At 28.5% G+C, this 26,215-nt stretch overlaps 2 protein-coding genes across 3 annotated transcripts; one reads left to right on the forward strand and one right to left on the reverse strand.

Moving 5' to 3' along the window:
- Positions 1–93: 93 nt before the first annotated feature.
- Positions 94–11,461, reverse strand: LOC122517757 (phosphatidylinositol 4-kinase alpha). Its single transcript, XM_043636303.1, has 22 exons — positions 11,198–11,461; positions 9,969–10,362; positions 9,358–9,872; positions 8,952–9,267; positions 6,713–6,970; positions 6,413–6,605; positions 6,123–6,333; positions 5,757–6,011; positions 5,323–5,675; positions 4,804–5,224; positions 4,602–4,709; positions 4,319–4,525; positions 3,957–4,233; positions 3,387–3,879; positions 3,176–3,311; positions 2,753–3,088; positions 2,356–2,643; positions 2,055–2,282; positions 1,627–1,973; positions 1,274–1,550; positions 793–1,199; positions 94–690 (listed from the first exon to the last, which is right to left on the reverse strand). The coding sequence occupies exons 1-22, from the start codon at positions 11,285–11,287 to the stop codon at positions 465–467; spliced, it is 6,336 nt and encodes a 2,111-aa protein (XP_043492238.1). The 5' UTR covers positions 11,288–11,461; the 3' UTR covers positions 94–464.
- A 277-nt stretch (positions 11,462–11,738) lies between these two features.
- On the forward strand, positions 11,739–24,833 carry LOC122517769 (tRNA pseudouridine(38/39) synthase). 2 transcript variants are annotated; one of them, XM_043636322.1, is made up of 6 exons: positions 11,739–12,070; positions 12,148–12,281; positions 12,820–13,385; positions 13,491–13,782; positions 13,867–14,003; positions 24,653–24,833. In XM_043636322.1, exons 1-6 carry the CDS (start codon positions 11,993–11,995, stop codon positions 24,682–24,684), a joined length of 1,239 nt encoding a protein of 412 aa, XP_043492257.1. In that variant the 5' UTR covers positions 11,739–11,992; the 3' UTR covers positions 24,685–24,833. The 2 variants fall into 2 exon arrangements, with proteins under 2 accessions (XP_043492257.1, XP_043492256.1); XM_043636321.1 differs by lacking the exon at positions 24,653–24,833 and adding an exon at positions 14,149–15,729 and having other exon boundaries at positions 11,740–12,070.
- Positions 24,834–26,215: the final 1,382 nt, after the last annotated feature.

Raw genomic sequence — 26,215 nt, forward strand, 5'->3', positions numbered from 1 at the left:
TGTTCTATGATACATTTAACTGCATATTTCATAAATGAGCCATTCAAAGATCAAAGCGTATGAAAAATTAATATTAAAAGTTATTACAGCAAATTGATTTCAATAATTATATTATTTAATTAAATATTCGACAATTAATAGCACGATTATAAGTAACGGAATGTTCTCATATATAATTCACATATTTTACTAGCAATTAAATAAAATATAATCGTTTGTATAATTTACACAGAAATGAAAATAACAATGATATTGATACTTTTATACACTTTCCTAATTACTATATCACATTTAACAATATTATACATTTTATATTTAGCACATTTTTAAAGAAGGTGAGACAATAGATCAACAGAATTGACGTTGCATTTGTTATTTAGATTAATGAGTACTATATATCTTTTAATACCTGAATCCTTTTTTAAACAGTGTACAATATAATGGAGAGTATGTTAAATAATAATTTAATAAGGAATTTGATTTTGATAATACTGTATCATATCATAAGTTTTCGTACGGAAATTGAGGTAACTGCTACGAATGACATTAAGCATAAAAGCAGCAGCTTCTCTATCGGTAGCTGTTGGGACAAATCTACCACGCAACAATTTTATTGTTTGACCTCGGAAACATGGTAAGCCTGTATCGAGCATAAGGGAAACAAGAGAAATGATTGCTTCTTGATAAGGCCTGCAAAATAATAATTCATATATTATAATGATAAATTAATTAAATATATGATTAATTAAATATATAATGATAAATTAAATTGTATATATAAAAGTATTGTACCTCACAGCTAGAAAAGCTTGAACGCATAATTCCATGAACCAACGGAAAGGTGCAGCTTCCATTTTACCACCCATTACTAGTACCATTTCATCGGTAAGTTTGATATCGGGTTCAAATCCAAGATTTCCTCCAGGAGAACTTTCAAACATAAAGCCAAAATCTATATGTATTATATGACCTTGACTGTCTAACATAATATTTCCATTATGACGATCTTTTATTTGAAGAAGATACGTAATCACACTATAAGCAGCCATCGATCTAACAAAGTTACGTCGAATTGTTTGAAATTCTTTTGTTGTTTCATCACCGCATCGTGTAATGAAATATTGATACATATCAATATCTGTTGTACGTCCTAATTGATCTCGTGATTTTGCATCTGGTACGCATTCAATAACACCGCACTGAAAAGAATAAGTTTATAAACATATACTATTATTAAAGATTATAATATAATACTATACAAAGTAAATCTTACCCCTGGTGCTGTTGCTACTACTCTGTAGGGATACAAAAATAAATTCAGACCAACTTTCTGGAAAATATTTTTAAATATACTAATTACTTGTAATGCAAGCATATCTTGTCTTACATCATCGCCAACTTTAAAAATGGCAGCTTGCCATGTTTCTTTTCCTGTATCTTTCTTTCTTTCAACTTTTCCATTTGTTGACACCGCTAATGCAATATTTTCTAATTCATTAATACCATACCTTTGAACTTTGAAACGTGCAAGGAATGGTGCCTTAGCAGCACTGTAAATATTCAAACAAATATTTTATGGATATACACATATAATGATCTTGTTAATAATATTTGATTTGATATTACCTTTGCATAGGTGTCCCACTTTTATAATCTATATCAATAACCATTGCTTCAGGATTAGATGGTAAGTAACAGCCAGGTTGTACTTTGATTTTTGATAAAGCTTCCAAACATGCTGCCTTACGTTCAGGACCTTTAGGATATGGCCTAATTTCACCAGATATATTAGTTATTTTTTCAAAGAATTCAAATTCTCGTTCATAAAATTGTTTAGCCGGACCGGATAATGCATTAAGAATATTTTTCACTAATGAATCTAAGACATCGGAAAGAACCGGATCTTTTATTTGTTTTTCTTCATCCATATACATATTTGTATGCATATTCCATATTAACTGATGCGCTACTACCTGTAACATATAAATTTTTCTTAATATTATGTTTTTATAAACTTTATCTTACTGTTCAAGATTTTAGATAAATATATTTACCTGAGAACGTTTAGCAATTTTCTTAATAAATTCAGTAACATAACCCATAGAATCATGGCGAACTGCTTGTACAAGTTGCGGTATATAAACAAGTACAGCATCAGCAGGATAACTGTCTAGTACACGTACTGCATATTGAGCAGAAATTGGATGATGTGGAAATTGACGAGAAAAGTAAGCTAACGCATGAATAGGTGAAACTCTTGCCCATGTTAGCATATAAACCAACTGCCAAAAAGAGTGATATTTATAAATAGAACATATTTATGAAATGAAACATATTTTACTATGCAATGCTTACTTCAGGTACATCATTAAGAAGAGTATCTGTAGTTACAAGATATTGTAAAGCTTCTGAAATATGCATAACTGCAACAGGTTTTTGTCTCACCAATCCACAAATTTCTTTGATGATTATTTCTGAATTCTTTAAACGTACTGGCATAAATACAGCGAGACTTGGACTAATCTCCCAAGCCAAACGCGTATATTCTCTCCATTTTTCATTCATACCTTTAGCACGCCATTCCGCAATACTAGCTTCTCCTGGAAGCGTTAATTCTTGTCTACAACCTGGATTACGCCAAACCTACGATTATTTATGAAACAATTTAAAATAATTCAATTATTTAAATATAATACAAAAATAAACGATTTGAGTTAATAGAACGAATGATATTTGATACATTTTTACTAACCAGTAACATTTCTATTTCTACTGCTAACAATTCAAGAATTAAATTACGCTTTTTAATATAATCTTTTACAAAAACATTGGTATTGACAACACGTTTACTTCGATTACTGCGTTTGCTTAATGTATTGCTACTGGTCGACATTGGCATAGCATTAACCCACACACTGGTAGGTGTTTTTGAAAAATCGTTAGTAGCTGGAGTTAATGTTGCTGTTATCGAATTGATAGTTTCACTCGTTACAAGTACACTTGCTGAGTATACTTGAGGTTGTATTGTTAAATCAAATTCATTTTCGTTTCCCGTCATCATCAAATATTTTTTATCGCTGTGCATAACCTGTATAAATAATATAAAACAAAAGATAATTAAAAATTATAACAATTTGTAATACATTTAACATTCATACAGCATATTTTTACATGCCTGCCAAAAACGTATAAGAGTAACTATATCTTCACGGAGCTGTTCGAGTTCTTGAGTAGGCACTTGCCGTTCTCGACAAAAATAATCTAAACAATTAGAATAAACACGTTCTCGCAGAACATTTTTACTTAGCGATCTGTAATAGAATTATTTCTTATTAAAATCTATCTTTACTCTTCTTTTTTTAAATTAATAATTAATATATTAATACCTTGGTAAAATATCACCTTGAAGAAGAAGTAAACCACAAGATAACAATTTAAAACGAACTCCTACTGCAGCCACATGCCGGTTTATTGTAGGCTCTTCGCCAAATGCACCAACAGACATAGGTAATGATCGATGAAGCAACATAACTATCATATCCACCGTTTCTTGGCAACAGTATTTTGCAGTTTCAATTAATTCCATGATAAATGATATCCAAATATCATGAGGTTTTACATCAGGTGGATTAGGTTCTAACTTACAACCTTCATAAACTGCTAATGGACTGACTTCTTCTTCTTCGGCAGAAAATAATCCCATTTTCTTATCAACGGTGTATTGCCACGCGACAAGCATCTCTTGTAAAAAACGCAATTTAAGATCAGGCCGCACAGTAAGAATCCATTGCCAGCACTCAACAGCAGTATTCATTGCTGCGCTTGTAAATAATTCAACCTGCGAGCAGGCAACAGTTTGCAAAAGTCGTCTGTGTATTCCTGACGACATAGATAATCAAATATAATAATTGTTTATGATATAACACATATCATGTATATATATTAAACAATTATACCTGGCATAGATATTAAAAGAGCAGTAGCACGCCAAAGAGCACCACGGTGTTGAAGATCATTAGATTCGCGACAAGCACGCCAAACAGCATCAATAAGTTGTTGTACAACTGCTACTCTAGATTCTTCCAGAGACATTTTATTTGGCGGAAATTCTGAACGAGCAAGTGTAACCATACCTGCTACTTCACCGGCATGCCATAAACGCATTGCCATCATTGAAAAAAGCCATGAACTTGCACCTTTAGGACCACGAGGTCTTTTATCCAATGAATTTGTCTAGAATATATAGATTTTAAAAATTTTGAAAAAAATCAACGCTTAAAATTTATTAAAAGAATAATATATTATAATAAATACATACGCTTGATGGAAGAGCTGTTGGAACTGTTAAATCTACAAATTCCAGAACCGAATCCGTTGCTAAAGATAATCCAGAATGATGCCACATACCCGAAGATGGTATTTGATTTATATATTCTTGTACGTGTGATCTTGTAGCTTGTGGAGCCCACTTCATTGCCTCTTGTACTATGCCTTTACATCTTGCCGTAAAGTCTTTTACAATAATCTACATTATACCGTCTTATTACAGAATGCTTTTCCATTTTTAAATTGTATTTAAAGAATTATAATTGTATTAATACCTCTCTTGCTTCAAGGCTATTCATAAGTTCAATGCTGTAGGGTGTATTAGGAATACGCAGACTAGGTGTTTCCTCATTTGGATCAATTTGTAGAGAAAATGATAAAATCTGTTAACATAAAAATATAAATAATTTTTTAAATAACATTTTTTGCTTATATATGCTGAAGTGATAATCATTAATAATACTGTATGATAGATACCTGTAATATATCTAACATACTCCATAATACTTTACAATTCCATAATAAGTGTGGAAATGCATCTACTAAAGCACTTAGATATTTATCTGCCACGCGTCTAATTTGTTTATGTACATGATTAAAGTATACTAATAAAAATTGAGCGTGATTTTCTAATTCTTTTTCTCGTTGTTCATCTTTTGGTTTGCGTTGCATAACATCTTTAAATCTAACAAAGACAGAGTCAGCGATGCAACATATACACTGCCACATACCACTTTTATCTTTTTGCAAATCAGTATCACATAAATATTCCATTATTGGATGTAAGCTAGGCTCTGGACTATTTGCAACCCTTAAGGTTTCTAACCAGTATACTGATAATAAATATGTACACTGAGCAAACTGTAATTTTGCAACATATGCTGATATATCATTGGACCTATTAGAAAAGTAAATCAAATATATCAAATTCGTATCGTACAAATATATAATGCAGGAATAAATAATGCATGATGTATATTTATAATATCAATTTACCGACTACTTAATTTTAATATTTGGCTACGTAATTCTTGAAGTTCAGTTAACGAAACACTATCATTGCGTACTGCTGAAGTATACTGTAGTTCTCGCATTTCAAGACGTGCACTAGTTGGTGAAATAAGATAAGGTGATTTAACAGCTATCTCTTTGACACCATCATACCACTCAATAGGCCATATTTTCGATTGCTGATCAGCAGCAAATCCCATTACAACGCAATAGACCCAGAAATCTTTAAAAAGCTTTAGAAGTCTTTTTTGTGGATGCCTAATTGGTGGTAAACGTCGCAATAATATGGCAATAACAGGAATTAGCACTCCTAAATTTCCAGCACTATTTGTTGTCTTCTGCAGTATTAATGAAAAACAGATATTATTGTATATATATGTAGTGTAATGTAGTTAAATGTAGCAATTAATGTTCATTACCGTTGTAGCAATACTATTTGGGACTTTATCGCTGGCACGTTTACCTTCTAGACCTAATTGAACAAAAAGTTCTAAAAGATGAAGAAGCAAGTCATTTAATTCTGTTTCGCCTTGTAAGTTAGCTGCTATGTTAGCAAGAGCATTTGTTACTGCCTTAGAGACATGACAGTATTGTTTTCTGTCATCGTTTGATGCATAAGTTGCAGTACTCGATCCCAATGACATTGAAAACATTTGCATTATTCCCTCATAAATCTATTTTACAAAATAATATATTTTAATTCAATATTTTAATTAACATTAAATATTCTCCAAGAAAATCAATATAATTATATGTTACATTAATAAATTATATTAAAATCAAACCTGTGCTTCACATTTAGCAATAATCATGCAACCTAACTGATCCACGATCAAGAAATCTAGATCGCTTGGCGAGCGACAAAAAAGTTGATGAAAAAATGGGAATATTGTACGCATTGTTTTTGGAGTATCCTTTAAAGCTACAGCTACGTGTCCTAACATAATAACAATATTTTTGGAGATTAGCTCGCTATTTGATTTTTCATCAGATTCTCTGAAACAAAACAATTACATATATATGTGTGTGTATATATGTAAGATTGTATGGAAACGGATTAAAATAAAAATTATACCCATCGCATATGTCTGCTGCAAACAATCTATTAGATACACTAGCCACTAGTGCTGGTACGCAATCTGGATTAACAGAATGTGCTGCTTCCAAAGCTATACAAAGATTGCCAATTGCTGCATCGCGCAATTTTTCAAAAGCAATTTGAACGGATGATGTTGTCTGTTTTGAATCTTGTACTTCTTTTCCTAGTACTTGTATAATAAGTAATAATAAAAAAAAAACAAGCATAATAATTTAAAAAATTATTTAAATATTAGAAATTTAATGAATATTATGTTCAAAATTTGATTTTTCTTACCGGTAATAACTTTAAAATGATGTTCTTTTATAGATCGCTCATTGAGTTGACGATATAATTTCAATAATATAGGTGAAGGGACAATAAGAAATTCACGAAGATAATATATAGAAGTACTTGCAATATTAGGAAACTTTTGAGCTAATTTTCCTAAACCTTCTAAGCATACTAATAATAAGGGCATGTGTGCTAGTACAAGTTTTGGACCATGATTGGAGTTAATTTTTTCAACAAGACGGCCACATAGACTATCAGCACCTGCAAACAGAAGTAGTAATAATATCATTTTAATAATTTTTCTCGTACCATATTTTATTATAAATGTCTATTAGTCATTTCTATATGACATATTTAAGGATAGGTGTAAGATTAAATAAAAAATGTTTTTTTAAACATTATTCGAATGATTATTTGAATGATGATCATATGAAATGTAATACACAAAATGCTTTTAGTCAAGCAATATTTGATATTAATTTTTTGTATATATGAACTTTGATAAAATATATCAAAAAATATTCTTTGATTGCAATGAAATATTATATTCGTGTATGCGAACACATAAAACAATCGATTATACTGCACACAGAAATAATAGGCAATAGGAATACCGCAATATAGTATTGCTGCGGCAGGGAATGTCAATATTAAACTGGTTTATGAAATGTTATCATGTATATAGAATAGTTAATAAAATAGTAACACAAAGGGGTAAACAAGAATACCCTCGCCGAGCAGCATAGAACTGATATCCGCGAACAGCGCGGATGTATCATACTCCCCGCTCACTGCAAAAACACCGTATAATAATGTTTTACTTACAATATTTTTTATAACTATATATATGCTTGATTATGTGGTAACAATTATACTTTTGTTTTTTAATGATTTAATTAAGTTTCGTCTCAATGACTTAAACTAAATGTAATTTTTATAATTTATAGTTTATATAATTTGTTGACGTTATATTTAAAATGTCAATAAAATAAGAAATAAGATAATTTCAATGAATCGTCATATCGCATACTTGCGATGAAAGTGATACAACTTGAAACAGTTTTTCAATGTTTTTAAACATAATTAAACATTGTAGATGAAGATTGTATAACTACTCTCTATCAGTCAAATAATAAAAATAAATGAAAACGATTCTTTGAATTAGTCGAAGAAATGTTTTGGGAACGTTTCCAAAGTAATAATTGAAAAATTGCGTTTTTTCGAGTTGTGTTACTTTTGTCACAAGTGTTCGATATGCGCTCATTATAAAATGTAACGTTAAGAAAAAAAAAGATAGATCACTTTAAAATAAAGTCACATAAATAAAAAAAAGATTAAAATTCATTAAAATTTACTTTAGAGCAAGAAGAAAGTGCAATAATATACATCAGAGACTTGCAAAGTTGGTTTATCTTCATTCTTTCTTTTATTTCTTCTTGGTCGTGCCATGATTTTATTGTGTTTCGTCTACAAATAAAACATTTGTATGTATATTGTTAATCTAAATTATAACATTTAAAAATACTTTAAGAGTAGAATACTTAAATGCGGACAATCAAATAATAATAGCAAGAGATTAATTTCTCTTTTGATAAAAAAATTGCACATCTCTGATATACACGAGCACATTACATTTGAATGCAAATTATTTTTTACAGTAAAGCTTTTAATATACATATGCCTTTTTATAAAACATGCATTCATATGTGTACAAGATATTATAATACATTCCTGTTATTAGTATTTTGTAGTTACTATAAATTATAAATACATATGTGTTGGTGTTATTTTGCGAAACCCGTTTATTTGTGAAATGACTAGCTAAACCCTGAAATAACTATACTGTTTAAATATGAAAGAAGACAGAATTACATACTTCAACTAGGTAATATATCCGTAGATTAGATCCGATAGAAAAGCACGACTAACGGAACATTGGTTTTTAAAGTACAGGAAGAGATAAGAATAGATAATTATAAGCATTGTTGTAAAAAGAATAGCAGACTTTAAAGACGAATTAAATTTTAATTTAATACTTAAACTACTCGCCTCTTGTGAATTCATATATAATCTCGTTATTTCCTAAAACTACTAGTTTTTGTATATAATAAAATTCTTTTTATGTGCTTTCCCAAAAACACCTAGTTATCTCGGGTAAGACTTAGGGTTTCCACAATTTAATCGAATTATACAGCTTTAGTTACTATTATTAGTTGACATATATGAACAATTATTTACATACCAGTTTCATCTCCAATGGCCCAAACAAGAAGATCAACGCATGCAGAATTTGCCATAACGTTAACTTTGAATCTATTTACTGTCCGAAAATTAGTATCTACATCCTCTCTCTCACTAGCATCGTGTTGTCTAGATTGCAATTCTGTCTGTCCCGACAGAAAAAGGCCTTTAACAAATTCTTGTACGTCTCTTGTAAATGGAGCAGGTAAATCGCGTTGATTTTGTAATAATTCTCGTAACACCGCTACCATAACCAAATTCATAGTTTCGCTGAATGTGCGATATGGAAATATTTGTACTTGGCCAGAATTGTAAACCTGTCGAAACGATAATTTAGAATAACAAATGATTCAAAGATAATTATTGTGTAAATTTATAAATTATTAAAATAACATTAAGATATTAACTTGTTGAGCTTCTTCGTCAAGGAACGTAAGAATATCTTTAGTAAGTAACTTTTTAGCTAATGCTAGAACGCTTTGTAAATGTACTACATTAAATTGCATTGCAGCCCTTTTTTCAGGACTTTCATTACACCGCATTTGTGGAAATTGATTAAAACTGGATCCATATCTACTGAAAAAGTATGTAACTGGATCATATGGCACAGATGAAAAAGATTGTAATGATGGTCTCTTGATAGTCGAATAATCAGAATCAGCTGTTAGCAATGCTGGAGTATTATCGATTGGTGGATAAGGATTAAGATTTCCACTTAGAGACCGTGGAATAATTGGACGAAAATTTGAGAAACTATGTTGTTTTTTATCCGATGTTAAACGTGTTTCTGTATTTGTGAAAGAGACCGGAGTTTCAGGCCGTGGAAAGATACGACAGAGCAATGGTGGATCTGTACATGCGAAGCGACCCATAGATCTTGCCAGTCCAATAAGTACAGGGACTAAAGATTTGCATAAAGACACTATAAAAAAGAAAAAAGAAATATATAAAATTATTAACATATATTTTTGTAAACAATGAATGCATAAGAAAGTACATTTGTTTGAAGGAATCTTACATTTTGCTTGCATACCCCTATTTCCATTTTGTTCTTTATAACCTCGTATCAGATTTGTTAAAACTGCTAATATCTCAATCTGCGTAGAAATAATTTCCTCACGAGCTGATTCACATCTGGCAGCTATATCGCTTAGCAACGTATTCAAACAAAAACTAAAACGTTCAGCGACGGGAACTCTTTCGCTAGGTGAAATTCTAACTTCGTCCAACCAAACAGCTTTTGGAAGACCACGTAACAATCGTAAAAAATATGGTAAAATACGATCCCGATGTTGCAATCCTGATTCCAAAAAATATATTCCCAATGCGATAGTTGCATCTTGTCCACGTTGATCCAGACGATATATTCCTTGAGCAGTTTCTTGAGGACATAATTTGAATAAACGAGTTACCTATTTTAAGGAAAATAAATATTCAATTAAATTATTTACAAGTATAACTAATTACATATGATTATTTTAACTATTTCTTTTTAATTTTAATTCATTGGTAATTTCATTTTAAATTTCATTCATGTGTAGCTATATGAAAGATTTTTTGTTTAGACTTCTAATAAGGTATATTGATTATTTTTTTATTGCAAAAAAATACATGGTCATTTCATAATAATAACGTGTACAGTAAGAAGTAATAATAACAGTTCCTCTATCAGGTACCTCTATCATTTTATTGCTTTTTTTGCTGCTTATCTTATTCATAAGTGTATTCATAAATGTGTTAGAATCACTAAATGATATCTTTAATATATACACGGTGATTATAAAAACATACTTGGTTATTATAACGTGAGAAAGAAAGGAAAAATCTAAAAATAAACATCACACTGTAATCAGGCATTATACTTCTCACTGTAGGTGTTTTGTAAATTTTTTAATATTGTCTCATATTATGTCATACAAGATAATAACAGCTTAAAATATTTAATTGTGTGTCAATTTAAACGAATAGACAATTATCTTAGAAAAAAGATTATTTTAAGATAAAAGTTAAATTAAAAATTGATTCATAGAGATTCAATTTATACTTATGTAATTAAATATAATAAAAATAATAGAAAATTTTTTTTTACATAAATTTGTAATATAAATTTTTTTGATTGTATGTTTAAGCTTTTATTTTTCTTAGGGAAATATCATCTCAATATTACCTAATGATATTTACTTGTAAAAAGAAAAAAACAAAAATATATAAAAGAATATTGTAAAAATCTTAACAAAATAAATTTACCTTTTCCCATGGTGTAGGTTTAATAGCAGCAAGACATCTAGCCAAATGTTGTACAGCTTTTGAAAAAAACAATTTCTCGTCCGCCACCATTTTATACAGAATCACCTAAAAAATACTTTTTTTTTTTTATATTATATAGTAGTGAACAATTTCATCTACTCATTATTTCAAAATATTATTGCACTGTGAAAAGAGTTGACGTAAGACTGCTTTGACGTATATGCCTTTTCTTAACGTGATATGATAACGTTGAAAAAAAATAAGATCCTAGATATCAAAGTAGTAGGGCTTTTATACTTGAAACAGTTGCAAAAATCTTTGGAACATCATTTTTGACAATTGCAAGTAGAACGTGTATGTAATTTTTTCGTAAACGATGTAACGAATAATTATTACCGTACATTTTAAAATAAATGTATAAAGTGCGATTCATGAAATCGCTTTTTGTTTCCGTTTATTTTCTCTTCTACAATCGCGCATTTGAATTACGCGCTTTTTCTACTCGTTACGAAGGAGGCAGAGGGAGCCACTGTAGTAGCTGGTGCAGTAATTGTATTCACTATTTGCAGTGGTTGCGTAATTTTTATATTTTTGTTATAAAATGTGTAATAGTATGTATGAAATTACATATAATAAAAATAGTTCTAATCATTATAACAATAGAAAGCTGTCATTCTAATTAATTTCATTCGTGTACTCGAAATAAATGATATAGTTTGCTGATATAAATACTAAAAAGAAGAACAATTTAACCTCACTTTTTAGCGTTTGACATATGTATGTGTAATTGTAATTATGGCAAAAGTTATTAAGAAGAAAACAAAATTGAAGAGATTATCTACTAAAGAAGAATTAGAACTTTCCGATAAATCGGTATAATTTGTTTTTTTGTGAAATTTCCCAAAATTGTGCTTGTTATACCTTATGGTAAATACTTTTTATCATTTTAGGAATTAATTGATAAAATATTACGATTAGAAGCTTACAATGTACAACTCCAAACGATACTTAGAAAAAATGAGACTAAACAAATGGAGCAAACGAAAAATTTTAATGAGACTAAAAAGCAGTTTGATTTTACAAAGTATGTGATGTCTAATTTTTCTTATTTAACTTTTATTAACATGTGCAAGTTGTCCTAGTTTTTCTCTGCAAAATTTTACTAACATATTCTATAGGAAAAATAAGAACAATATGAAACGACAATGGATCGCTTTCCTGTTCTATATCGCATAGGAATGAATTGTCGTTTCAAATTCTAATTAAATTTCAAAATATTGTTCATTATTATAAATGTAAGACTAGCCTCTCTACGGAGAATAGAATTAATTGTATTACTAATTTCTTATTTATTTCCTTTAATTATAACTAATGCGTCATGAATCCTTTGCATTCATTCTTCACACGTATTAATCTGTGTTTGATAAACTTTTTTTCTTGCTGTTCCCCATAGATAAAAATTCATTGGCCATTGGTTTAACTGACACTATTAGTTCTTTGGAATACCATGCGCAGAAAGACAATATGAATATGTTGGTAAAATTAAAAAAAAGAAACTAGGATATCCTGCATATAATGAAACAGAAATATTGTAAATATTTAATTAAATGAATTGATTTTAGGTGTCATAAAAGGCATATTTTATTAAAATTTTACTACTTAGGCTGGGATTACGATGGTTTTATATGTCAAGAGGGAAGTAGTAATACTGTTGAAGATTATTTATTCTTTGCTTTAATTAAAAGTTGTTTTATAGAGTCTCGTGAAAAATCAAATTATCATCGTTGTGGTAGAACGGACAAAGGTGTCAGTGCTTTCTCTCAAGTTATTAGTTTAGACATACGCAGCAAATTGGAACCCGAGAAGCAAAATGATTTACAAAATGAATTGCCCTATTGTAAGATATTAAATCGTTTACTTCCTCAAAATATAAAATGCATAGCTTGGAGTCCAGTTCCTAGTGATTTTTCCGCTAGATTTAATTGTAAAAATAGGACGTATAAATACATTTTTCCTCGAGGAAAATTAAATATCGACGCTATGAATAAAGCAGTTAAATATGCTATAGGATCACATGATTTTCGTAATATTTGTAAAATGGATGTTGCTAATGGCGTAGTCAACTTTGAAAGAAGAATAATTGATGCTACAGTCTCGGTAAAACAAAATGATTGTATACAAAATTCGGGTATGCAGTATTATATTTATTTAATATTTCATTATAATCATTATATAAGGGAATATGTGCTAAAAGGATCTTATAATGTTTTTAATTTCATATTTATTTAAATAGGATACGATATGTGCGAATTAAAAATAACAAGTCACGCTTTCCTTTGGCATCAGATACGTTGTTTAATGGGAGTATTATTATTAGTAGGTAAAGAAAAAGAAAAACCAGAAATTATTTTGAAATTACTTGATATCAATAGCAATCCTTGCAAACCTCAATACAATCTAGCTTGTGAAATTCCCTTAAATCTTTATCATTCCGAATATGAAAATATCAAATGGTTCTACGACGAAAATGATCTTGTAAACGTTATCAAAATTTTACAAAAAGATTGGTCAATAAACGCTGTGAAGTATGTGACACATATTTTACTTTATTATTAAAAAGAAAATCTTTTATATATAATTGTCGTCATTTAATATTTTCATTTAAACAGATCGGCGATGATCAAAGACATGCTAATGGATTTAGAAAATATTCAAAATTGTTCAGATACGACATTTCAAGATAATTGTTTACTTCTTGGCGCGAATACAAAAGTTTATCAACCTTTAATGGAAAGAATTACTTGCGGTGAGTAATTTATATTACTATATATATATTATTATTATTTAATATATTTTATAATTTTAATTTTATATAATATTTTATGTACATAATGTGTTAATATGATAATGTAAATAATTCGATTTATATATAATGTAAATAATGTTTACAGAAAGTTTAGAAAATAAGATAAAACATTACGAGAAAAAGCATAAATTAGAATCAATGAATTTAAATAGTACGTAATACCTAAATGATTGCGGATGTTTTGGTAAGAAATATAATTTTTAAAATCAAATTAATTCAGCCAAATACAATCGTGTCTATTTTCAATGTGCCAAATTTATTCCTTTACACTTGATAAATACAGATTGTTTGTTATATTATTTTTTACATTTTAAGATTGACACTTGGTGTAGTGTTATTAAAAATGTCAGGGGAAGTTTCTACTTGCAGTAAAATTATTAAAAATGTTGTAGTAGCTCCACAAAACTATAAAGAAAAGATTTATTTCATGAGTTTCTTAATAACCATAAATCGAATATTTTGATAATAATTTAATATGGAAGAAATACCTGACGAATAAAAGTATAACCGTATTCGTAAAAACCAAATGCGTTAAAGTTCACTCGTTTATAATTTATTTCGGATATAAATTGAAAAACCTTAAAATAATACAATTTAAATATTATAATAAAAATGTCGAGAAAATAAGTAACAATAATTGTTTAAAAATATTTCTCAATTTTTACCCGATAAATACCGGATATAAAGAAAAATATTTTTAATTGTGAATAACTTACCTCGGCGCGTGACTTTAAACAAAGATAATCCATTACTTTTTGAATAATTATTTGTGTCCTATTTGCCTGTTATTATCAATAATTTATTAAACTGAATAGATATTTTATGTCTATTTATTTATTCTTTTTTAATATATATCAAGTGTTTTATATTTTGTAATTACCTCAACTTTGACTATTTCGCATGTATAGTTAATAGAAAATAATTTGATGAAATAAAACGAATTCCATACAAGAATGTTAATGACATTTGCTATCTTATTATCCGAAGTACCTGAATCGGTAAGTGTCGTATACAATTCGCCGATTAAGCCTATTCCGGCAATAAAAAAAGATATCATTTCTAATAACATCGGTATTTCAAATATTGTATTCAGATTATTACAAATCCTACTTAATTCCAGATGAATATGCCTGTGTGTATGAAAGTAACGATTAATTTCATAGATAAATATTTAAAAAAAAATAAATACAATTTTTTATTAATTTTCTTCTCATAGATCATATTAAACTGAAAAAAAAATTCATAGTAAATATTTAATACAAATCAGTTTTACACTGCTTTACATTGATATCCAAATGTCGTAATCCTCCAAATTTGTTTTCATTACATTAGAACAATATGTTGTACTGGTCATATGATCTTCAAACATATTTCTCGAGTGATCTTTAACCTGACAACGTTGAATTAAATATTCATTTAATTTACGAAATCTATCTTTTTGATACCTGCATTTAAATATTATGTTAAATAATTAACTGAATTATATTTTCGTTGATTATATTGTATACGTACAATAAAAAATTGGTGAATGTAAGATCCAGAATTGTATTGATATGAAGAGAATGATTAATTATACATAATATTATAATTTGAATAATACTGTATTCCGAAGATAGTGTTATGTCACAAATGTTCAATAAGATGAATGATATGAGCCATCCAAAAACGACGAGTACCATTAATTTCCGTATTTTTGTATATTCCATTTGAAAACCAAGCTCTTTCAAAGTATCATCGAGAATGGACATCTTCTTCAAACATTTTACGAGATTCTAAAAAAAAAGACAAAAAAATACCAACAAGAATTTATGCATATATTTAAAGTGCGTGATTTTCAAGTTAAATGACGTTTACAGAGGGTTGCAATTTACAGAAGATACCGTACTTTGCTGTTATACAGGTAAGATAACACCGATGCAATTGTCGTGAAATGAACGAAATAAAGAACAAGAACTGATGGACCATGTTCATAAAATCTATTAAAATTCTCGTAGACCGCTAAATATTTGATTAAGATAAAGTAAACGATCCATAAACACAATACATATACAATGTTAACGTAGGTAATTATTTTGCTCATTGGCCATTCAAGAATAATTAATCCGAGTATGGAATTCGTAATTAATAGAGGAAAAAATGCTTCTTTAAGACTGTTAGTCATGGTTTTCCCGTTGAACGCAACGTTTTGTCCTAACGATAGTAAACTAATATTCGTACTGACACGTTCGTGTAATATACATTCTACTTTACGGTTTATCGATATTCTTGTCGTATCTATAGCGTATCTTATAACATAATTACTTATTATTTGCGACAGATAATAAATTATATGTCTGCTAATTGATATTGAATGGTTTTTTCCTTGGAATTATTCTACCGTGAAAATATATTAAATTATTATTAATAATTTAATTTCGCATACGTCGATCTATTGAATAGATTAGATTCCACCATTTCTAATATCGAAGAAGATATCGTGTCATTAGGATCGTCAGAAGAAGTTTTTATTTGCGATAAGATTAGCAGAAAAATTGTAATAGTTTTTTACAAAACTAAGAGAAAAAGATTTAATTTCTAATAAAAATAAATAAATCAAGCGTCCCTTCGTTTTTCATTTTAATTAACAAAATATATTTCAAGTTTCTTATCCACAATTTTTTCCAGTTAAATAGAAATAACAGAACCAGATCAAATATCAACGAGAGAAAAGTACGCGGGATGTTCAAGGGAAGAAAATAGGCGTGGCTTATAGTAAAAGGTGTGTTCTTATTAGTGGAAACAGTGACGCGGGGGGGTGCCAAAGTTTGTCTTTTGAAATCTTATTTGTAGTTAAATTTCATTGGCTGGACCGGCAAGCAATGCCTAACTCTTGTTTCTAATTTGATATTCATATGTATTTTTCCTATTGGCAGAAAGATTCGCACACTAAAACGATCGGTGGTACAAAAAAAGAGAACAGAATAGATAAAAATAAAAAAGGTACTCAAATGTATCGTAGTTTGACCATTGTAATTGCATCTTTTCTTTCAATCGGGTCACATGGTATATTATTTTTTATTTTATTTTATTATTAGAATTTAGAATTATTATAATACAACGAAAGATCAAATTTGTGTAGCGATCAACGTGTTAAATGTTCTCTTTCATATCTGACAATAAATATAAGGAATATTTATCTTGAAACACTCTGTATAATATGTATAATTGTGATCACTGGCATCATCAGGAGAGAGTATAAATTGCGAGATGCCAATCAGGTTTTAGTAGGCGTTGTACGCGGTTATAATTATCGATCGTAGTAAGCATTCTTCGTAATGGATAAATAAAGACAATACGAATACGTATTATTTAAAAAGAAAAAAATCATAGATTTTATTATACAAATAAAAGTAATAGATAAGATAAACTCGTTGGAAAAAATGAATATGAGAAAGATAATAATCTTCTAATTGGAAGCATTATACGAAAGTATTATTTTCCATTTTGAAAATTTCTTTCTATGATATATCGATCGTAAATTCACATCACAAAATTCGTTTATTCGCATCGAAGTTCTACTCGTTAAAGGTTACAATCGGTCGAATCGATTGGAATTGCATTCTATTGTTTCACTTCGCGATTATGCGTCTATAGTGATTCGATAATCACACCGTAGGTATTAACAGCTACTAATGTAAGATCACACAAGAGACCAGTTTCGCGTGTTATTTTCATCATTAACGAGTCATCATATTATACAGGATCGTTTGTATTATACACAAAGTTTAATTATAATATTTGAATATTTTCTATTTAACACGTTCCGTGCCATGTGCATCACCGGTGGTACACGTTAAACTTGATCTTCAGGCCGCGTGTACCACCGGTGGTACACGTAGCCATATTTATTTAACGCGCTAAACATCAAATGGCCTCCTGAACGACAAGGCAGACAAAAATGGCTTGACACGGAACGTGTTAAACAATTCGTTCGAAATTACAATTAAAAATATTTTCGCGTTTCTATTAAGATAAATGAAATTTCATCTGGATGATTGTACTTTTAAAAATTAATAAGGAATAAGAGATGGACTTAGGTGTTTGTGTCGAAACTAATTTGCATGTTATTTATGCAATCGGCATTATCCCACTGTGTATTAATAGCAGATGCGATCTCGTAAAAAATTTACCGGACGTCCCGTTCGTTGCGTTCTTTGTTCGTTATGACGAAATCGAGTTCCCCTTGATTTCTTCATAAGCGATGGGAATAATTAGATATTTCATTCGATTTGTTACATACAAAACTCTTGTTACAAGATATTATGGCACATTGTGATCTCGAAATGTTTAGTTACTATCACTAAGGGGGATATCAACCTGAGAGGATCAATTTTGTCTTCATTTATATGCGTTAAAAGTTACATAACAATGACATAAACACATCGAGTTAATATTACTAACACCGATTGAGAAATTGCGGTAAAGGATCAAGGTGAATTTTTACCTTTCGACTGGAGGATCCTCGTGTAACAGATATTACCAATCACTATAGTGACTTGTGTCATTAAAGTGTGTTCTGATGCATGATCATTTCTGTCAATTTGTTTGTTTATTTCTTTGTTTCTTTTTATACAATACGATTAACGATTCAATTCAAAATGAAACTTACCGAAATTTTCTTACTTAAATACCGTCATTTACATGCATGTTATACAAAAACATTATTTGAATTTTTTTTTTCAATTTTTTATGTTTTCTAGTATAAATTATTTAATTTGCCGTGTTTGTCATAATTAGAACAAATATTATTTTCTGTTTCTATGATAGATAGAAAATCAATATTTAATTAATTAACAGCAAAGAGAATTAGTCGTGTTTTGTTTTTTTTAGATAAAGATGTAAGTTAATACACAAGTTAAAATAATTTTGTATAAAGTAAAATAAGAAATGTTTGCTTAGAATTATTGAATTGAAAAGAGAAGAATTTGTTTGTTTCTTTGTTTCTTTCTTTTTATACAATACGATTAACGATTCAATTCAAAATGAAACTAACCTAAATTTCTTACTTAAATACGTCATTTACATGCATGTTATATAAAAACATTATTTGAATTTTTTTTTTTCAATTTTATATGGTTTTTAGTATAAATTATTTAATTTGTTGAATTGAAATTTGATGTTTATAATTAGAACAAATATTATTTTCTGTTTCTATGATAGATAGATAATCAATATTTAATTAATTAACAACAAAGCGAATTAGTCGTGTTTGTTTTTTTTTGGATAAAGATGTAAGTTAATACACAAGTTAAAATAATTTTGTATAAAGTAAAATAAGAAATGTTTGCTTAGAATTATTGAATTGAAAAGAGAAGAATTTGTTTGTTTCTTTTTTTCTTTCTTTTTATACAATACGATTAACGATTCAATTAAAAATGAAACTAACCTAAATTTCGTACTTAAATATGCCATTTACATGCATGTTATATAAAAACATAATTTGAGTTTTTTCTCAATTTTATACGGTTTTTAATATAAATAATTTAATTTGTCGAATTAAAGTTGGATGTTTATAATTAGAACAAATATTATTTTCTGTTTCTATGATAGATAGAAAATCAATATTTAATTAATTAACAGAAAAGAGAATTAGTCGTGTTTTGTTATTTTTTGGATAAAGATGTAAATTAATTCAAGTTAAAATAATTTTGTACAAAGTAAAGTAAGAAATGTTTGCTTACAATTATTGAATTGAAAAAAGAGAAGCTAGTGAGTTAATCAATGCTTTAAGAAAAAAAAAAACTATTGTGGCGGAGTAAGAAATAAATAAAAATAAAAAAATATATATAAAAACCACCATAAAAACAAATGCTGTCAACAAAACTGTCAAACAAATTCGACGATCACTCGAAGCTACGGAATTCGTCGTATTTTTTCGTCAATGAAATTACGAAAAAATTACGATTCTACTTCGAACCCCTCGTCAGAATGAAAAGTGACGGGGATTATATCGCATTGCGAGTAAACCATAGGTTTATCGTTTAAGTGTTGGTATGGATCTAAATGATGGTTGGTTTCCCGTCCTTCTCGGTAAACCGCAACTATCATCCTTTTCTTTCTTTCTGTGTGGGTTATTCGTTCGTGCGCGAAGCCCATAAAATAGAGACAGTATTTACGAATATGTGTGAGTATCTACAGAGTATATACATATTATATATATACAGTATTATATACAGTGTGTTAGTTGGTGCGTAGGAGGACAAAGACTTGAATTTGTTACTCAACTTTTGAGGGTCAAGTCGAGTAAAGAAGAGACATTCTTTAATACGGATTTATGTACAAGACTTAACTTTAATTTGTGTTATTTTCAAGTGAAACTTTTTTTAGGAGGATACATAGGAATGTTTAATTTTTCTATTTTTAGAAATAGAAAGAATATGCATCGGTAAAAAAAGTAACTTTTATAAGATGTTTATTTAATTGAGTGTATAGAGAGAGAAAGAGAGAGAGAGAGAGAGAGAGAGAGGTGAAGGTGAGGGTCAAAGTTAAACGAGGCAAACATCAGGTATGTTTATATTGTTCAGTAAATTCAAAAAAAAATTCTTCGTTTATCGAGTAAACATAGAAAAACATTTAGGAACTATCTAATAAGGTAATTGAGAGAGGAAAGGTTACTCGTACGTATAAAAATTATGTTATTTTTATTTTGAACGGGGTAGAGGCAACACGTATCGTATTCGCTCTCCGCGTAAGAATTTATTTCTACGTAATTAAATAATATTTTTAAAATATTATATAATTTTAATATATTAATATATATATAATTTTATATTTTAATTATAATTTAATATATATATTGTATATAATCAGGTTTTTATTGCACAGCTTACAAAGATTTTTACAATGTTTTATCATTACTTTACTTAATTCTAATTTAATATTTTAATATATATAATTTTTTATATTTTAATATATATAATTTTATATTTTAATATATATACAATTTTATATTTTAATTATAATTTAATATTTTAATTATAATTTTATATATTTTATAATTATAATTTTATATTTTAATTATAATTTTATATTTTTTAATTATAATTTTATATTGTAATTATAATTTAATACTTTTTAATTATAATTTTATATTTTAATTATAAAAAAAATTTAATATTTTAATATTATATAATTTTATATCTAATTAATTCTCATTTTAATTTACAGTCTTATTGTTAGATCATTTGGCATAGATTAATAAATTTTTATAGAATTAGACGAATTATAAAAGTGTTGTAAATATAATTGAATGAAATTAGATCGATCTTTCCTTTCAAGTCTATTAAATCAAACAATTGTAACAATTCTATTGAAATAAACAAAAATAATAAGACAAAAACTATAAATAAATATATATATAGAACTAAAACTCTCGGTTAATTTTATCTAGCATATATCCTAACATTCTTAACCGTTGCAAAATCTCATTTATTGCACGTCTCGGTTGGAAGTTGGCTGGAGAGTGTGATCTGTCTTGAGAACGTAACTGACAAAACATTTCCGTGGTTTGTCGTAACGTTGGAAAAAACGAAGGTATGCAGTGAAGTATACCGTGTCATAAATTTCGTATTGCGTTATTACGATTCTTTATCTTTATCCAAATTTTAATTAAATTTTAATCTATTAAAATTAATTAATTAATAAATAAAAAAAATATACACAAATTTAATATACAAAATTAATATACACAAAATTAAGAATTACAAACATATTATATATATATAATATATAAATAAATAAAAAATATATAATAAATAAGAAACAAATTAATGAATAAATTTTAATTATTTTTATTAAAATTTAAAAAAAGTTGATCATTTGATAGAGAGCAAAGGGTGGTGGGGGGTGGGGGGTAGGGGAGGAGAGGGGGTTACAAAATGTTGAACTTTTTCTATCCAGTTAAAACTAGATTTACGGATAGTTTGTTCATTATTTTTTAATGAGTTATAAACATCGTTTGAATGAAGGGGATTGAGTAAAGAGGATGAATTAATATTTACGTAATTAAAAACCGACATATGTTTTTTTAAAAAATAATATTTAAGTTTTATATATATATAGTAACCAAATTTTGAATGAGTCAAATTGGCTCAGTCCGTAAATCTAGCGTTAATTATACGAGATAAGATCTTTTTCAAGATTTTCTTTGAAGACATTTATATCTTCTTCTGTCGTATAATGAAGCGTCGCTACTATGATCGAGATTGTAGTTTAACACATCTTGGGAGAGTTACGGTTGAAATAATGAGTCCCGCTCGACTGGCTATCGGTGTTACAGCACTGAATCATCGCACGACTCGTTACTACTCATTGTCAGTAGTAGTATTACTCGATCGATTTAAAGATCCTCAGATAACCGATTAAACGTTTCATTAAGAAAAGTAAAAAAAAATGAAAAAATAAATGATAGGAAATAACTGTCGAAATTTGTAAAAAAAATACACCTAATTCTGTTTTTACGCGAACTTATTTTACACGATTTTGAATTTAAGGGGGGAAATACGTGTAGAGGCTTGACAAAATTTAATTTTTTTTTTTTTTTATAAATCGCTTGTAAAATTATTTAAAAATATAGTCATAAAATTTCAAGTCAAAAATCCAAGTCGTTCAAAAGTTATAAACGATTAAGTGAGTGCCCGTCGTTCAAGTGTCGCAACGCGTGGCATGTAATACGGAACGGTCGAGCTTTTTTCAAACGCGTTTGTCTCAAAACGACTTTTTTTCGGATTTGCGTACACTCTAGCTTACAAAGTTTTTAACCAATCATTTTGAAATTTGGAATATAGTTTCTTTATAGAATTACGCTCTATTTGAACCTGAATCATAAGCGATATCTTTGTTTAAAGTATTTTTTTATAATGAACGATATATGAAAAAATAGTAAAAAATCATGCTTTATGTTGACACCCCTCTAAAAAATACAAATTTTCATTTTTTCTAGGGAAATGAGGTTCAAATAGAAGATACACATATAAAAAAAAAGTAATTTTTCTTTGCAATTGATTTCTGATAAAAATTGTGGCTTCCAAGATGTACGCAAACTGCTCGGTCGGATAGAAACCTAAAATGCGTGAAAGCTGATATCTCCGCTAGTTTTCGAGATAAATCTTTCAAAAATTTCGCAATATGTTCTCAAATATATGTGTAAAATGACCTTATAATATTAATAAATAACATAAATTTTTAATACGTTAAAAAAATTCATGAAAATCATAATGAAAACATCGTTTTACACGTATTTTTCCCTTTAACACGCGAATTACGAAGAAACAAATTTTATTCTCTTTTTTTACACGATTCATTTTTAATTCAACACGATCGATTCAAATTTGAAGAAGTCTACTTTGCATTACTTTTATTTTGATAACTGCAACGACATTGGAGGAATGAATTTTACGTAAAAATTCACATAAAAATCACGTAAGAAACATACGTAAAAATCAGTAAATAATAAGTTATGGTTTAAAACTTTTGTTTTTATTAATCCCTTGGCTTGTAATTTCGTCTCAGAGACGTTGTAAGTCGGCTGGACCAAATGTAACCAAACTGTCTCGTATTAGAAGGAGTCGATCAGTGATTCACACATCTCACAGATTATTTTCAAATTTTTCAAATTTGTAGCAGTCCATAAGAATATTCATTGTGCCCTTTAAACATGGCGTATGTATGTGTTCTCAGCTGTTCGCGAAAAAAACGCGGATTAAAATTTGTCAACGAATAAAAAATTATTTTACGCGTAACTCACATTAACTTGCCTAATTTATTTCGTGTGTTTGCGACTTAGTTGACATGATTGTATTTTTTTCCTATTCAAATGATAATTTACTTTGTACGATAAATGTGCAATATTAGTAAAATCAAATGTATCAAATCCTAACCTGAAAATTCATGATTTTATTGTATTATTTTTGAGGGCTGATTTCTTAAGACTGGAAACCAATCATCTAGTTTTCCATAGAATGCAATATATTTTTGTACAGGTATTATGTACACGTATGTATGTGTGTTCTCAGCAGTTCGCGAAAAAAACGCGGATTGAAATTTGTCAACGAATAAAAAATCTTTTTACGCGTAACTCATATTATCTTTATTACTTTATATATAATTTATTTATAATTATTGTGTATTATATATATATATATATAATTTTATTTTATAAATATTATTATATTATATATATTTTTATATTATTATATTAATTATATATTATATAATTTATTTCGTGTGTTCGCGAATTAGTTGACATGATTATTTTTTTTGTCCCATTCAAATGATAATTTACTTTATACGATAAACGTGCAATATTAGTAAAATCAAATGTATCAAATCCTAACCTAAAAATTCATGATTTTATTGTATTATTTTTGGGGCTAATTTCTCAAGAGACTGGAAAAACCAATCATCTATTTTTTCCATAGATGCAATATTATATTCGTTAACGTACATATTTATCTCGTTAACAGTACAGAAAATTGTGTTTTATATTAATTCTTGAATAAAATAAAATATTAAAGTTAGGAAGAAGAATGATTGTAACCGTGGTTCCGTAGGAGCAGCGCACATGACGACCGAGAGCGCGTAATGCCACGGTGTGATGGGGCACCCAGATTCTTGGCAAAGAGTAGGTCATCTACGAACAGAGCGAAGTTTTCACTTTCATCGTGACCGAGGGAATACCTAGTTACATGAAGCGGCAGACAAAGGCATCGTGGTGTTGTCGGCTTAGAAGAAGAAGAAGAAGAAGAAGAAGAAGGCGGTTTCTTGGCTATATGACACGCAGACTTCGACAGAGAAGATCGGATATTCATAACCTTCCATTGAATTCGCACGGCCGTGCGAATTCTACGTTCCACTTGGCCTCTTCCTCTTACTGTTGAAAAATATGATACAGACTCTCTCGAATTTATTCTTTTACAACGAGATTGACACGAGCTATCGCACATAAGTTTATTCCATTATTATTCCGAGAGATCGATCCTAAGATTTCATACGATTTGATTTTTTTTTTTTACCGATTCACGGGATTATATTTTATCACAGAGACAGTTGATTCCTTATTTGATAATCCTGCAAGAATTATCATTAGATTTGATACCGACCTATCGATGTTTTTTTTTTACCGATTCACGGGATTATATTTTATCACAGAGACAGTTGATTCCTTATTTGATAATCCTAGAAGAATTATCATCCTCCCCATTGTCTTTTCAAACATTTCTGAAATGATTAAACTAGGTGTCGTAGGAAGATTAGACGGGTTACAAAATCTTTTTTAACGTTGTTTTTATTTTGTTGAATGTTTCGTTTCTTTCATTGGAACTTCATCAGCAACTCGATCTTTTTTGTTTACGAGTCTTTATAAACTTTCGAAGACATTTATTTTCATAAATTAGCTGATGAAGTCCCAATGAAAGGGACGAAACGTTCAAAAAGATTTTTTAACTCGTTCAATCTTCCTATGACACCTAGTTTAATAATTTTATTTTCTGGACAAGATAAAAACCAATTAAATTTCCAAAATTCTATTAAATCGACATTAACGTATAGTTTTTCGCTACGATATTTCGTTGACGATTAAAAAAACAAAACAACAAATTTAAATATTTATTGTAAACGTAAGGTAAGAATCAGTTACGGCTAATGCAGAATAATTTTCTTCGAGCAACGCAGAACACAAATTGCAACTTCCTCAAATGAAATATATTTCATTCTAATCATGATAACCGTAATTACACGCATATTATTTTTGTTTATTTGTTTATTTGTTTATTTGTGCATTCATGGGGTTTACCCATTGTTACATAACAAGAAATAAATATTGATAAATAATATAAATATAAATAAATAAATAAAAATACATATAAAAAAATAAATATAAATAAATAAATAATATATACAGAGAAATATGAACAATAAATAAAAGGATTATATAAATATATTTACAAAAATGATGCAGAATTAAATAAAATATACATTAAGTGACAATAAAGAGAAAAACAAAACAAAACAAAGTTAAACAATAAAGTGAATTTAAACAAAATTTAATGGAGGATATGGATTGGTTGAAAGGATCAATGAGTTGATGGAAGTGGTTAAATGATTGGTTAAACTCT

Source organism: Polistes fuscatus, unplaced genomic scaffold, assembly GCF_010416935.1.
Source record: "Polistes fuscatus isolate 324 unplaced genomic scaffold, CU_Pfus_HIC Scaffold21, whole genome shotgun sequence".
Lineage (NCBI taxonomy): Eukaryota > Metazoa > Arthropoda > Insecta > Hymenoptera > Vespidae > Polistes > Polistes fuscatus.